Source organism: Oncorhynchus keta, chromosome 28 (assembly GCF_023373465.1).
Source record: "Oncorhynchus keta strain PuntledgeMale-10-30-2019 chromosome 28, Oket_V2, whole genome shotgun sequence".
In the NCBI taxonomy this organism is placed as follows: domain Eukaryota; kingdom Metazoa; phylum Chordata; class Actinopteri; order Salmoniformes; family Salmonidae; genus Oncorhynchus; species Oncorhynchus keta.
In genome coordinates, this window is record NC_068448.1 from 41,552,585 (window position 1) to 41,565,792 (window position 13,208).

The window sequence follows — 13,208 nt, forward strand, 5'->3', positions numbered from 1 at the left end:
TGTGGGCTGCGTGGCTTGGCTCCCAGGTAGGCCAGGTTGATGTTAGCCTTCCTACCGTCGATGATGGGGTTGGGGTCTTTACATGCCCGCTCTGCTGCCCCTCTGTCCATCATAGTCACCTGACAGGAAGAGGAAAGAACACACAGGTTTGGGTGTCAGGAAGTGATCAATCCGGTAACTTGTATCTCACCAATAAATCCCCGTAATCCCAGTAAAGCATATCAGTGTTCATACTGTACTCTTTGAGCTCTAGTAGATAGTAAGATCCTGTGCGGTTATAACATAGTGTGTGATGGTAAAGTATGAAACAGAGGATTTCAGGGCAGAGCCGTCTGCTGCTGTGGGGGAGTAAGTCTCTCAGGTTAGGGGGCACCGGCATCCTGACCTATCACAGGGAATGGTGGGCTTCTGGGTGTGCAGGGAGGGGGGAAGGGTATCTTTCAATTATATCATTATTTTACTAACAAGGGGATGCTAAATAAGAGCAATCAGTAACATGGTACATTGAAACACACATTCATTGTCTCTCTCTCTCACACACACACACAGCTGTGACTGCATCTATTACAGTATAGATTACGGCATCACAGTAAGAGTAGTCCCAAACTCTGCTCATAAATGAGGCGAAGTGAACCGAAACATGAAATTAGTAACAGTACAGGGCACTAATGGGACTGCGTTCTTTTTCTGCTTTTATTTCAAAGCATTATACTCTGGAGTCCTATGCGAACATTGTCTGTGCTCTGGACGGGTTGATTGCTGTGTTTCCGAAGGCTGCCGGGGGAATTAGACTGCTATGGTAAGTCAGGGTTGAAACGGAAAGACTGTCCGGCCTGGGCCAGAGACAGAACACGCACTGGTTGGCTTGCTAAACTCATCAACATGACTGTGAACAGGAAAATATGCATTGCTTTAACTCAGCTCCCCTCATCTCTCTCTTGTCTTTTTATCCATCTCTCTCGCTGACACTCTCCCTCTCCCCCCCTTTTCTCATAACCACACACAGCTTGACAAAGGGGGGTGGTGTCTGTCTGTGTGGAAGGAAGTCAAAAAGAAACTGCAGCCTTATCTCAGAGAGCCAACACGTCACACCTCTGTGACCAGGGGATTACCTTCTGCTAACACACAACACACAGCCTACCCCAGAGAGGGAGGGAGGGAGGGAAAGAGAGCATTGAGCTATAAATGGGGAGGGGGAGAGAGAGAACGGGAGTAGGAGGGGAACAAAGGGAGAGAGACTGCACGAAAAACAGTACAAACAGAAGCTCCTCAGGGACAATCCAGAGACCCTATTTGTGGACGATTACAAGACTGGGAACATAAGCACACTACCCTTCTATCAGAGGCAGAGGGTGGAAAATCTGAATAGTGAAAAAGGAGGACCCTGAAACTGAGACAGCCTGGAACAGTGGCCGCGCAGGGCAACATCAAACACCTCCAACAGGACTTTCACAGAATCAAAGAGAGAGCACAGCAGGAGAAGCTCTGTTGGTGACGACTCCTCCACCCAAAGTTAGTAGGTCCACACCCCCCACAGACGAGCTACCCCATGAGTAGGCTTTTGGCCTAAAGAGAAGGAACCCAGACCCCACCAAAGAAATCAGAAATACATTGTCACCCTGCAAGAAATATGGTATAGAGGAGACGGACCCACTGGTTGCCCTCTAGGTTACAGAGAGCTGGTATTCACATCCACCAAACTACTAGGTGTGAAACAGGGAATAGACACAGAACAGTATATTTGACCTACAGTATTAGCTAACATATCAAATTCTAAAAAGTCCACCGAAAAAACCTAAGAAAACTAACAATGAGAAATGATTTGATGAAGAATGCAAATCCAGAATTAAGAAACCTACCCAACCAAAAACTAAGAGACCCAGAAAACCAGAATCTACATCTTCACTAAAACAGAACCGAAATACGCTGAGAAAAAAGAAGGAACAGCATGTCAGAAAACAGCTCAATGTGAATGTATAGAACCAAATCACTTCTGGCGAAATTGGAACACATTAAACAAACAACACAAATAGCTACAGTATATAAAACAGGCAGGCATTGAGGCATTCAGTTAGTGTGCGTACGATTGAACGTTAGGAATGGGCAAAACTAGTGACCAATGCGTCTTTGAGCGTGGCACGATCGTCAGTGCCAGGTGCGCCAGATCCAGTATCTCAGAAACAGCTGTCTACCTGGGCTTTTCACGCACGACAGTGTCTAGGGTTTACGACAAACAAAAAACATCCCGTCAGCGGCAGTCCTGTGGGCGAAAACAGCACGTTGATGGGAGAGGTCGAAGGAGAATGGTAAGATTCTTGCAAGCTAGAAAGGCGGGCCACATACAGAAAAATAACAGCGCAGTACAACTGTGGTGTGCAGAACGGCATCTCGGAGAACACAACTCGTGGATCCTTGTCAAGGATGGGCTATTGCAGCAAGTGACCACACCGGGTTCCACCACTATCAGCTAAAAACAAGAAGGGGCTCTGTTGGGCACACACGATCACCAACACTGGACCATTGAGAAGTAGAGAAACAAATCCCAGTTCCTGTTGCGACATGCTGATGGCTGAGTCAGGATTTGGCATAAGCAGCAGGAGTCCATGGACCTTTCCTGCCTGGTGTCAATGGTGCATGCTTGTGGCAGTGGTGACTGGTGTGGGGAATGTTTTCCTGGCACAAGTGAGGCCCTATGATACCAATTGAGCAAGATTGAACCAAGCCCCAAATAATTCTGGGTGTGAAGGGTCCAATCCGGTACTAGATGGGTTTACCTAATAAACTGGCCAGAGTCTTATATCAATGAGTTGGTGAGGGCACTAGAACAGTCTACAGCACCCGGCCACACCCTACTAGACTCTGAAGTCAAATGTCTACTGTTTGCTGATGATCTGGTGGTTCTGTCCCAAACCAAGGAGGGCCTACAACAGCACCGAGATCTTCTGCACAGATTGGTTGACTTGGGCCATGACGGTAAATCAGTAAGACAAAAATGATGGCATTGCAAAAAAAGGTCCAGTTGCCAGCACAACAAACACAAATTCTATCTAGACACCGTTGCCCCAGAGCACACAAAGAATTATACCTACCTCGGCCTAAACCACAAGGCTGTGAACGATCTAAGAGACAAGATCAGGAAGGAACATAAAACTCGACATCCCAAGCATTAGGATCTGTTTAAAAATACTTCAAATCAGTTATAGAACCCATTGCTCTCCATTGTTGTGAGGTTTGGGGTCCGTTACAGAATAACGCCTCACCAAAGTGGAGCATCAGGGAGTTTTTTTGTGAGTCTAGGTGACGTCGGGTCCGGGTGCCGCTTCCGGGGATGCCTCAGCTGACTCGCCAGGCTTCCATGCCTCAGCTGACTCGCCAGGCTTCCATGCCTCAGCTGACTCGCCAGGCTTCCATGCCTCAGCTGACTCGCCAGGCTTCCATGCCTCAGCAGGTTTATCAAGTAACAAGACCCGGTTGTCCAGTCAAGCATCTGTTGCCGAATCTACCGAGGATGCCTCAGCTAGCTTGTCAGGATCCCATGCCTCAGCTGGCTCATCAGGTTCGCAAGACTTGGTTGGCTCGGCAGGCTGCAATGCCTCGGCTGCTTCGTCAGGCTCCAATGGCCCAGTCGGCTCGTCAGGCTCCCGCACCTCAGCCGGCTCCCGCGCCTCAGCAGAAGAGACTGGTCCTTGGGACCGTCCCCCTCGTCGTCGTCCTGCGGTTGGAGCCGCGCGTTAGGAGCCGCACGTTAGGGAGGGGGTACTCAATATTTACGCACACCTGTCACCATCATTAAGCGCATCACCAGACTCACCTGGATTCAATCACCTGCCTGATTACCTCCCTATACATGTCATTCCTTTTGGTTCTTTCACTAGGAGTTATTGTTTCTGTTCCGTTGTTTCATGTCTGCATGCTACTCGTGTTTCTTATTTTGACCATGTATGTTTATTTATTAGATTATTCACTCCCTGAACTTGCTTTCCAACTCCCAGCGTATACATTACACTGCGGCTCTTATTCATAAACACAAACAGATCCCACAGAACCCCAGGAGAGCAACACAATTCGACCCAACCAAATTATGAGAAAACAAAAAGATGACTATTTGACACACTGGAAAGAATCAACTAAAAAAAACATACCAAACTGGATGCTATCTGACCCTAAACAGAGAATACACAGTAGCAGAATACCTGACCACTGTGACTGACCCACATTTTTAAAAAGCATAGTGAGCATAACCTTGCTATTGAGAGAGGCTGCCATAGCCTTTTTTTCTTAAGAGCCAGGTCTGCCTATGTGCCCACTGCCACAAAATGAGGTGGAAACCGAGCTGCACTTCCTTACCTCCTGCCAAAGGTAGGCCCATATTAGAGACACATATCCCCCACAGATCACACAGACCCACAAAGACTTTGAAAACAAATCAAACATTTATAAACTCCCTTATCTGTTAGGTGAAATACTGCAATTGCAATGTGCAATCATAGCAGCAACATGTGACCCGTTGCGATGAAAACAGGGCAATCAGTGGAACAAACAACATCGTAAATACAACCAATATTTTTCTGTTTACTTATCTTCCCCTACTATTCGTTACTACAACAATCTTTTACACATGGTTAAAAACACTGTTCTGAACTGTGTAAATAAACTTGCGTCCAAATTAGTGTGATATATTTCAGAGCAAATAAAACGCTCACGCTCACATTATACACATATATTTGATGTTGTTCATCATTGTGCGTGTGTGTGTGTGTGTATTTGTCTGTGTATGAGAGGAAGTGTGTGTGTGTGTGTGTGTGTGTGTGTGTGTGTGTGTGTGTGTGTGTGTGTATTTGTCTGTGTATGAGAGGAAGTGTGTGTGTGATTGGAGAGGGAGCGGGTTGTTATTCAGGACTCTGAGATAATTGATGTTACACTTTGTAAGAGATAATCTACTCATGATAAAACATGTGACTGCAACACCACAAACACTGCACATCCTTGTTGGCCGAAACAAAGTGTGCAACACCAAGTTAAGAACCAGTGCTCTTTGCTTTGCAGATTACACAAGCACCTTCAGCCCAATACAGAAGGGAATGTCAGCAGCACATGTACAGATCCATACAGAAAATGTAAAGGAAAAGTCATGGTTTTACAGTTGGGTGTGGGAAACGTGCAGTGGGCCCAGCCTACCCAGTAAAACATAACTGAAACTTTAGCCTCACTTTCAATATGTTCTCAATTCAAGGTGGTTGGGTAAGCATTACAGTGGCCTAATTTGAGGTGGCTAGGGGAACAGTCTGTGAAAGTATCCTGTGATAGAAAATCTAATCTGGGTCCTTCGTATCTGTCACAAGGCACTTTCATCATTGGTTACAATGTAGTAACTTTGTTATAAGGCTTTTGTAATATAAAGTGTAATCAAAATAAATATCAGTGAAGCTACATGATACCACTGAGTTTTGACACCAAAGGGAACAAAATATTGTGCGCTCAATAACTGACACTTTGGAACGCGCTCTGTATAGCGCACTATTCACACAATTTCTCACACGTTACAGTAGTCCACTTCCTGTAATCTACAATACGCTACATTTACAGTCAAGTGAAATGGTTTCTAAACCAAGAACACGGGCAGAAAATAACAGCAGACAGTCAGCCTGACATGCGTCGTGTCCCGCCAAAGGAAGGTTATGGAGGATTTGGAAGGGGGTATTGCACAGCGTGTTAGATGAAGTAGGATACACTTACAAAGCCGTATCCTCGGGATTTCCCGGTTTGTCTGTCCGTTATCACAACGGCCTCGTCAATATCCCCGAACGTCTCGAAGTATTTTCGAAGGGATGCATTGTTGGTATGATAAGGTAAACCACCGACAAAAATCTTAGTGAAAGTAGTGTCATTCTGAATAGTGGGATGCATTGTCTCCAGACCTCCGTTAACAAATTGATGGAAAAGCATTTGTCCGGCTGCGTCCGAATGGAAAAACGAAACCGTCTATGGGGAAAAACACACACAATATAAACAGTCACAGGCGGTATATCAAAGTTCTAAACAACACAACTGGTGCTGGAGAGATGGACGATTTAAATGCGCAATGGTTTGGTTTTCAAGCGCGCAATCAGGCTTGATTCGTCCGGGCTGTATCGATGCAAAAAAATACTTATTTATTCCATGCTTTGAGTTATATCGAAGCAGGGCGACCAACGTACGGGCTACACTCCAGGTCCTTCTTGACAGGTGTCTTGAATACTCCTTCGAAATATCTCACAAGAGGGGGGGGGGGGGTATATATTTATATTAGGGGAGTTTCAGACACGCCCACTTCCATTTTTGGCCAATACATAAGCGAAGCAACGCCCCCTGTGAACTTTATATGTGACGTCTTTCCGCAGCTCACGCCTTCCCAGCTGCACCCTTACGTTCTCCTAACACCTGTCTTTGTCTTTTGAAGACACAAAGAACACCATTTTATGCTGCAACGAATCCACATGAACATACTTGACCGTGATCAATAGGTCCTCTTAACGTGTAGGCTAATAGCCTAGGCTTTGATTCGACTCATGTAGGAGTTTTCAGCCTTTCGGGACTATGTCGAGTTCTAAGACATACGACTACATGATAATACACGTATTACATTGAATTGAAACGGTGTGGACCTGGTTCCAAGTAACATGGAAACTGGCGCCCATGTTCATGAGACTGGTTTATTCTGAGTTGCTGTCATTTTATAAGTTCCAGGTTGCTTATAAGTTCCAGGTTGCTGACCATAAAACATCACCTTCACTTTTGATTAAGGGCTACAGCAAGCGCAAAAGGCTTGGCGAGAGACAGTTACGCCCATAAAACGTCAGTTGAGGTGAGAGGAAATTGAGACGATTAAAGACAAAAGCGCACGCCAGGGGTGACCATTCACAGGAAAGACCAGATAAAAGGTTGTAATGTTGAGGTGACCATGTATTCTCTCCCGCTCAATTCAAAGGGCTTTATTGGCATGGGGAACATATGTTTACATTGCCAAAGCAAGTGGAATGGATAAAACCGAAGTGAAATAAACAACCAGAAATGAACAGTAAACATTACACTCACAAAAGTATCAAAGGTATAGATAGAGACATTACACATCATATTATGGCTATTTATAGTGTTGTAACAATGTGCAAATAGTTGAAGTGCAAAAAGGAAAATAGATAGTCATGAATATGGGTTGTATTTACAGTGATTGTTCTTCACTGGTTGTTCTTGTCTTGTGGCAACAGGTCACACATCTTGCTGCTGTGGCGGCACACTGTTGTATTTCACCTAATAGATATGGGAGTTTATCAAAATTGGAGTTGTTTTTGATTTTTTTGTGTGTCTGTGTAATCTGAGGAAAATATGTGTCTCTAATATGGTCATGCATTTGACAGGAGGTTAGGATGTGCAACTCAGTTTCCACCTCATTTGGTGGGCAGTGTGCACATAGCCTGTCTTCTCTTGAGAGCCAGGTCTGTCTACAGCGGTCTCTCTCAATAGCAAGGCTATGCTCACTGAGTCTGTACATAGTCAAAACTTTCCTTCATTTTGGGTCAGTCACAGTGGTCTGGTACTCTGCAACCATGTACTCTATTTAGGGCCAAATAGCATTCCAATTTGCTCTGTTTTTTGGTTAATTCTTTCCAATGTGTCAAGTAATTCTCTTTTTGTTTTCTCATGATTTGGTTGGGTGTAATTGTGTGGCTGTCCTGGGCCTCTGTGGGGTCGCTTTGTGAACAGAGCTCTATGACCAGCTTGCTTAGGGGACTCTTCTTTACGTTAATCTCTCTGTAGGTGTATCATCCCAATTCTGCTCTGCATGCATTATTTGGTGTTGTACACAGAGGATGTAGCTGCAGAATTCAGCATGCAGTCTCAATTTGGTGTTTGTCCAATTTTGTGAATTCTTGGTTGGTGAGCAGACCCCAGACATCACAACCATAACTGATTCTATAACTGATTCAAGTATTTTTTTGCCAGATCCTAATTGGGATGTCAAAATGTATGTTCCTTTTGATTGCGTAGAAGCCCCTTCTTGCATCATTCACAGCTTTGTGGAAGTTACCTGTCGTGCTGATGTTTAGGCCAAGGTATATATATCGTTTTTTTGTGTGGTCTAGGGCAACGCTGTCTAGATGGAATTTGTGGTCCTGGCAACTGGACCTTATTGTTGTATTACTGAGATTCACTGTCAGGGCCCACACACACACACACACACACACACACACACACACACACACACACACACACACACACACACACACACACACACACACACACACACACACACACACACACACACACACACACACACACACCTTAAGTGGGGAGGACGGGCTGGAGCGGAATGGTATTAAATGCATCAAACACATGACCATTCCATTTGCTCCGTTCCAGCCAGCATTATTATGAGCAGTCCTCCCCTCATCCGCCTCCACTGACACACATAGGCGTCATGCCCGTAGGGGACACGTGACCCCTCAGATATGTTCTGTTAAGAAAAGAAAATAATGTTGTTTCTCTGTAAAACTACTAGCCACCTAGGAATTTTATGAAGCTTTAGCTAGCCCAGATTGGTAACCTATCTCCAAACCTCAGAACTAGCTACCAAGAACCCATTTCAGGCCATCAATCAAGTTGGAGTAGCTAGCTTGTCTAACTATCTTAGCTGGCATGCCTGCTGGTAAGGTTGGTAGACTTCAGAAAAGCAAGCAAAAACTAAATGTACTGAATAAGACACATTCTTTAAATCTTTTATCCAGATTTGAACATAGATGCAGAGAAGTATATTTAGTTACAGACAGCTCAAGAGGTATGCGTAGATACGCACAATTCTTTTATTATTATTATTTTTTACATAGAATTAAGCATAACGATTATGGCAAAAAAAAGCCGTTTCAGGTGTTTGAAAAATTCTAAATTCTCCAACTTCCTGACCCCCTCCAGACCACCCCCAGGCCATTTTCACATACTTTGTGCCCATTCAGATTTTTAGGGGTGCATGACTACCCTGCACACATTTTTTGGTTCTCTCTCCCTCTCTGTGTGGGAAAAGGACATGTGGAGAGGTCAATTCAATCAAATGTTCTGACCTTCAGTAGGCCTACTAAACAATGAGACAAAGAAGGGCAGAGACATTTCATGTTCTGATGACAGCGATAGGATCTTGGTGTGCATTTAGTCTCAAATTCATCTTTTGTTTGAAAAGGTTTGAGATTACCACTGTAGTACAGTGGCAAGGAGACCCCATATTCCAAATGACATGTCCTGGCACCTCTGTAGCCAACTGTACCTACCATCTTCCTCTTGACCCACCATACAATAACCCAACCACCCCCCCCATCAGAGACAACTCTCACCTCCTCCCACTCTCTCACCTCTGGGCCCCTAGTTCACGCAGACCCTCAGTCTCCAGACATCATTTGTACGCATATGATAAGTGGCCCTATTTTTTATCATCTAGTCCAGTGCTTTACCCTCTAACCCAAGATCTCATTCCCTTCCCCCTGGCCAAGCTAATTTGGAACTTTGAAACATACTGTTACTACAATGAAACACAACACACACACAATGTAATGTTTAAATATAAATTTGTATTTACATCAATATTAACATCAAGAAACAAGTAAGAAAAAATGCGACAGTAATTTACATCCTGAAATTATGACCGTATACCCCCCCCCACCCCCCAAGTGTTATTTTATTCCCCCATCTTTCCATTTAATCAAAGGGTAGATACATCAAGAGGAATCTTTTTTTTAAGCAAAAGCACGGAAAACAGTTATTTTGAATATTCAGTAGGCAAATATTTTTTAATATACTTCATCAAGACTGAAACAAATAAAATTCACTCTAGGCCATGATGTAATGAAGTTTCCAACAAACAGCTTAAAGATACTCTCCATTGTGTTAAAAGATAAGATAGCCGTCTTCAGCATTGAAGCCATTGTAAATAGTTTAGAGTCCATGGGATAGTCTCTTATCGTCAGACGTTCTACCTCAGGTTAGTGCCACTAAAATAGCTTCTTTTCTGAGTGGTCAATCTCATGAAAGAACTGTTTCGCGCACCACAACTTTGAACTGGCCATACATTATAAGAGATAAAAATCAAGAAAATAAAACAACAATTACAAACAAGATTAAAATCACTTCAGCAGAATCAGACCCATGTTAACTCTATGTGGTGTATGAATGGGAACACACACACACACACACAAAGAAAAACAGATTTACATGTAGGTTGTGCAGCAGAGAAATGCACACACTAATAGAGTACTTGCACCATCTACAACCGGTTTCTAAGCACTGCAGAATGACAAAACAAAAATCTTTGGATTGAGCATGTCTTAAAAGATTTTCTCACAAAGCTTCACAGAAAATACTACAATGTAAATGCAAAATCAAGGTTCAACATAAAACCATGTAAAATGTCCCTAAATAAACCTTCAAACCAGACAGAGAGAGAGAGGGAAATCCAAATAACCCTCTAGTTTACAGCCTTCCTCAACATGAGCTGACTCTTCCTATTGACAAAGCGAAGCCACAAATATAACTAACCGCAGTGTTACTGCCCACATACAGTAAAAACCGACCACCACAAACCAGCATCTGTGCCCAACGGAAGGGGAGAAAACTAGAGAAGCAGTCTTGCTATTGTAACGACTCTGGGTTGTCTATAATAGCATACCTGTGAGCACATAGTCGCTGTTAAGTAGCCTGGCCAATTATAGAGTATTGTAATGACTCTGGGTTGTCTATAATAGCATACCCGTGAGCACATAGTCGCTGTTAAGTAGTCTGGCCAATTATAGAGTATGGAATTATAAGGAATGGAACTATTTCTATATTTTTTATTTAACCTTTATGTAACTAGCAAAGTCAGTTAAGAAAAACTCTTATTTACAATGACGGCCTACTCCGCCAAACGCTGGGCCAACTGTGCGCCACCCTATGGCACTCCCAATCACAACCGGATGTGATGCAGCCTGGATTTGAACCAGGTATTGCAGTGATGCCTTTTGCACTGAGATGCAGTGTCTTAGACCACTGTGCCACTTGGGAGCCTGAGTACTAGAGCCATTGGACTCATAGGGCCCTATCTAAAAAATATCAATCCACACACTGGTAAGAAACATGGACCCTCATAAGTCTAACACAATCACATGAAACCTCTTCAGGCATTGTGTGTGTTTGATTGCTCTTAAAACAAAACAAAACAAATCTATGAATAGAAAATGACAGGATCACACAAGCATCCCTAAATATACACAATGTTTTTGAAAAAGAGAAATGTATGATTTATAGATCACAAAAAAAAAAAAGTGTTTTCTGAGAGAACAAAAGTGGCAGTTGTAGCTTTCTGAGAGAAATCGAGCCAAAGTATTTCAGTATTGATCAGAGAAATAGCCCCTTGTTTTTCGCCCATGGTTGAAGTATTGAAAATAAAAGCTGTTTTGACCTACGACATAATAAGAAAATTATACTTTAAATATCTAGCCTGACAATCTGTGCAAAAACAGTATGTGACCTACAAAAGCATATATTTATATATATATATAATACATTTGAAGCGTATGTACAATTTATATTCACAGACAAAAATTTAAAAAATCCAAACAAGATGAGTCGCATCCTAATACTGCAGTACCATCGCTTTGACTTTGAGTAAATGATGCTTCACTTTGCCCTCACAGGAGAACCAAGACAAAAGATTATTGCTAGAAATCTGCATAAACATACATTAAAATCAGGGATACCCTTTCTTTCACAGTGTGTGGATTACTTTAGGAATGAACTCATTCAATAACTGGCAAAAATCGCTATCAAGTGTTCCATGAGGTAACCAAGAATGTAAATCTTACGAATTCCTCCTTAAAAATACAATATACTCATGTTTTTTTTTTGTAAATGATCATTTATGAATAGTTGTATAGATATTGAGGGTAATTTTGCTCTCTGAAATAGGTCAGCACATTTTAAGGATCAAATTTAATAATCAGAACCTTTGAAATCCACTAACTTTCCCATAATCAACACACTGCAGAAGAAAGTGTTCTATAAAATCTGTGCTTACTACCTTTCAATTGGTTAACCATTTAGAATAATGATCGTCACGGTAATCCATTTCCAATCAAAATTAGTCCCCATCCTCCGACACACACAAAAGCAAAACAAGATTTTCATTCTTGGGTAAAGGCCTCTATGACCAAGAAATATTTCCACAATCCTTTTGACGACAGCCTTTCCGTAAAGTGCAATCACAGCCAACTAGTATTTATTTCTGTCGTACCTTAACCCAGTCTCCTGCAGGACCACTGTGTATGTATACTGACTCTCAATCACTTACTTCTGAGTTGTTTCATTGACTATAGGCCTGCTCATCAGCATAGTAATTTATCTTATAGAGGTAGAAGTTGCCCATGACCACAGATCTAGGATCAGTGTCCCTAATATGAACTATTAGGGGGATGTGAAAATAGCTGACCCTGTGTCAGTGATTATAAGCAACTCCCACCTATTAGCTCATTCATTAAGAGTGGATTCAGAGACCGGATGGGATACACTGCATACACAGTGGTCCTTCAGGACCAGAACTAGGGAATACTTCCTCCAGTGTTCCGAAGCAGAGAGAGAATTCCCATGCCCATAGGGTGTACAAAGCGTTAGTTACATCCCACGAGAGGATGTCTTCTCATGTCTGTCCATCCGTTCCCCCGTCCGTGTCTGTCAGAGCCAGATCATTATTAGTTGGGTGTCCCCCCCCGCTTCAGTCTGTTTGGTCCAGCGAGTGGCGTGTGTCCAGTACAGAGACATAGAACCCAGAGAGAGGACTAATGAAACTACATCACTAAAGACTGATGGAGGAATGAAACAGTTGTGTATCTGTCAGTTTGTGTGTGTGTGTGTGTCACAGTGCGTCTCCGCTTTACATACGTGACTGTTTTTGAGTGTGTGTGTGTGTTGGTGGGTCATGGCGTGTCTCATGTAAGTGCATGTAGAATAGAGTGTGTCCTCGGTCTTGTTTTGTGAGACTGTCCTTGAGTTCAGAGGAACAGCACCCCCAACTGGTGGGAGTAGAATACCACTCACACGTACATTTGGTCCGGCACACACTGAGCACTGCACTCCTCTCTCTGAAAAGGATCACATTGAGTCTGTTTCTGTTCCACCACACGCCTCGGTCTCAGGTTCAGCAATATTTCTGTAAG

At 43.2% G+C, this 13,208-nt stretch overlaps 2 protein-coding genes across 5 annotated transcripts in view; both read right to left on the reverse strand.

Annotated features, from left to right (window-relative positions):
- Positions 1-6,246, reverse strand: part of LOC118360443 (RNA-binding protein 38-like) — a 21,440-nt gene extending 15,194 nt beyond the window's left edge. Inside the window, exons 1-2 of the mRNA XM_052483092.1 lie at positions 5,737-6,246; positions 1-119 (exon numbers count right to left, since the gene is read on the reverse strand). The exon at positions 1-119 is cut by the window's left edge and continues 5 nt beyond it. Coding sequence (XP_052339052.1) covers positions 1-119; positions 5,737-5,946 — 329 coding nt within the window. The 5' untranslated portion in view covers positions 5,947-6,246. The remainder of the gene's footprint in view (positions 120-5,736) is intronic.
- A 3,361-nt stretch (positions 6,247-9,607) lies between these two features.
- The window catches only part of LOC118361376 (nuclear receptor coactivator 3-like), a 117,511-nt gene continuing 113,910 nt past the window's right edge, over positions 9,608-13,208 (reverse strand). For all 4 annotated transcript variants that reach the window (XM_035741255.2, XM_035741256.2, XM_035741254.2 and 1 more), the window contains one exon: positions 9,608-13,201. In XM_035741255.2, coding sequence (XP_035597148.1) covers positions 13,190-13,201 — 12 coding nt within the window. In that variant the 3' untranslated portion in view covers positions 9,608-13,189. The remainder of the gene's footprint in view (positions 13,202-13,208) is intronic.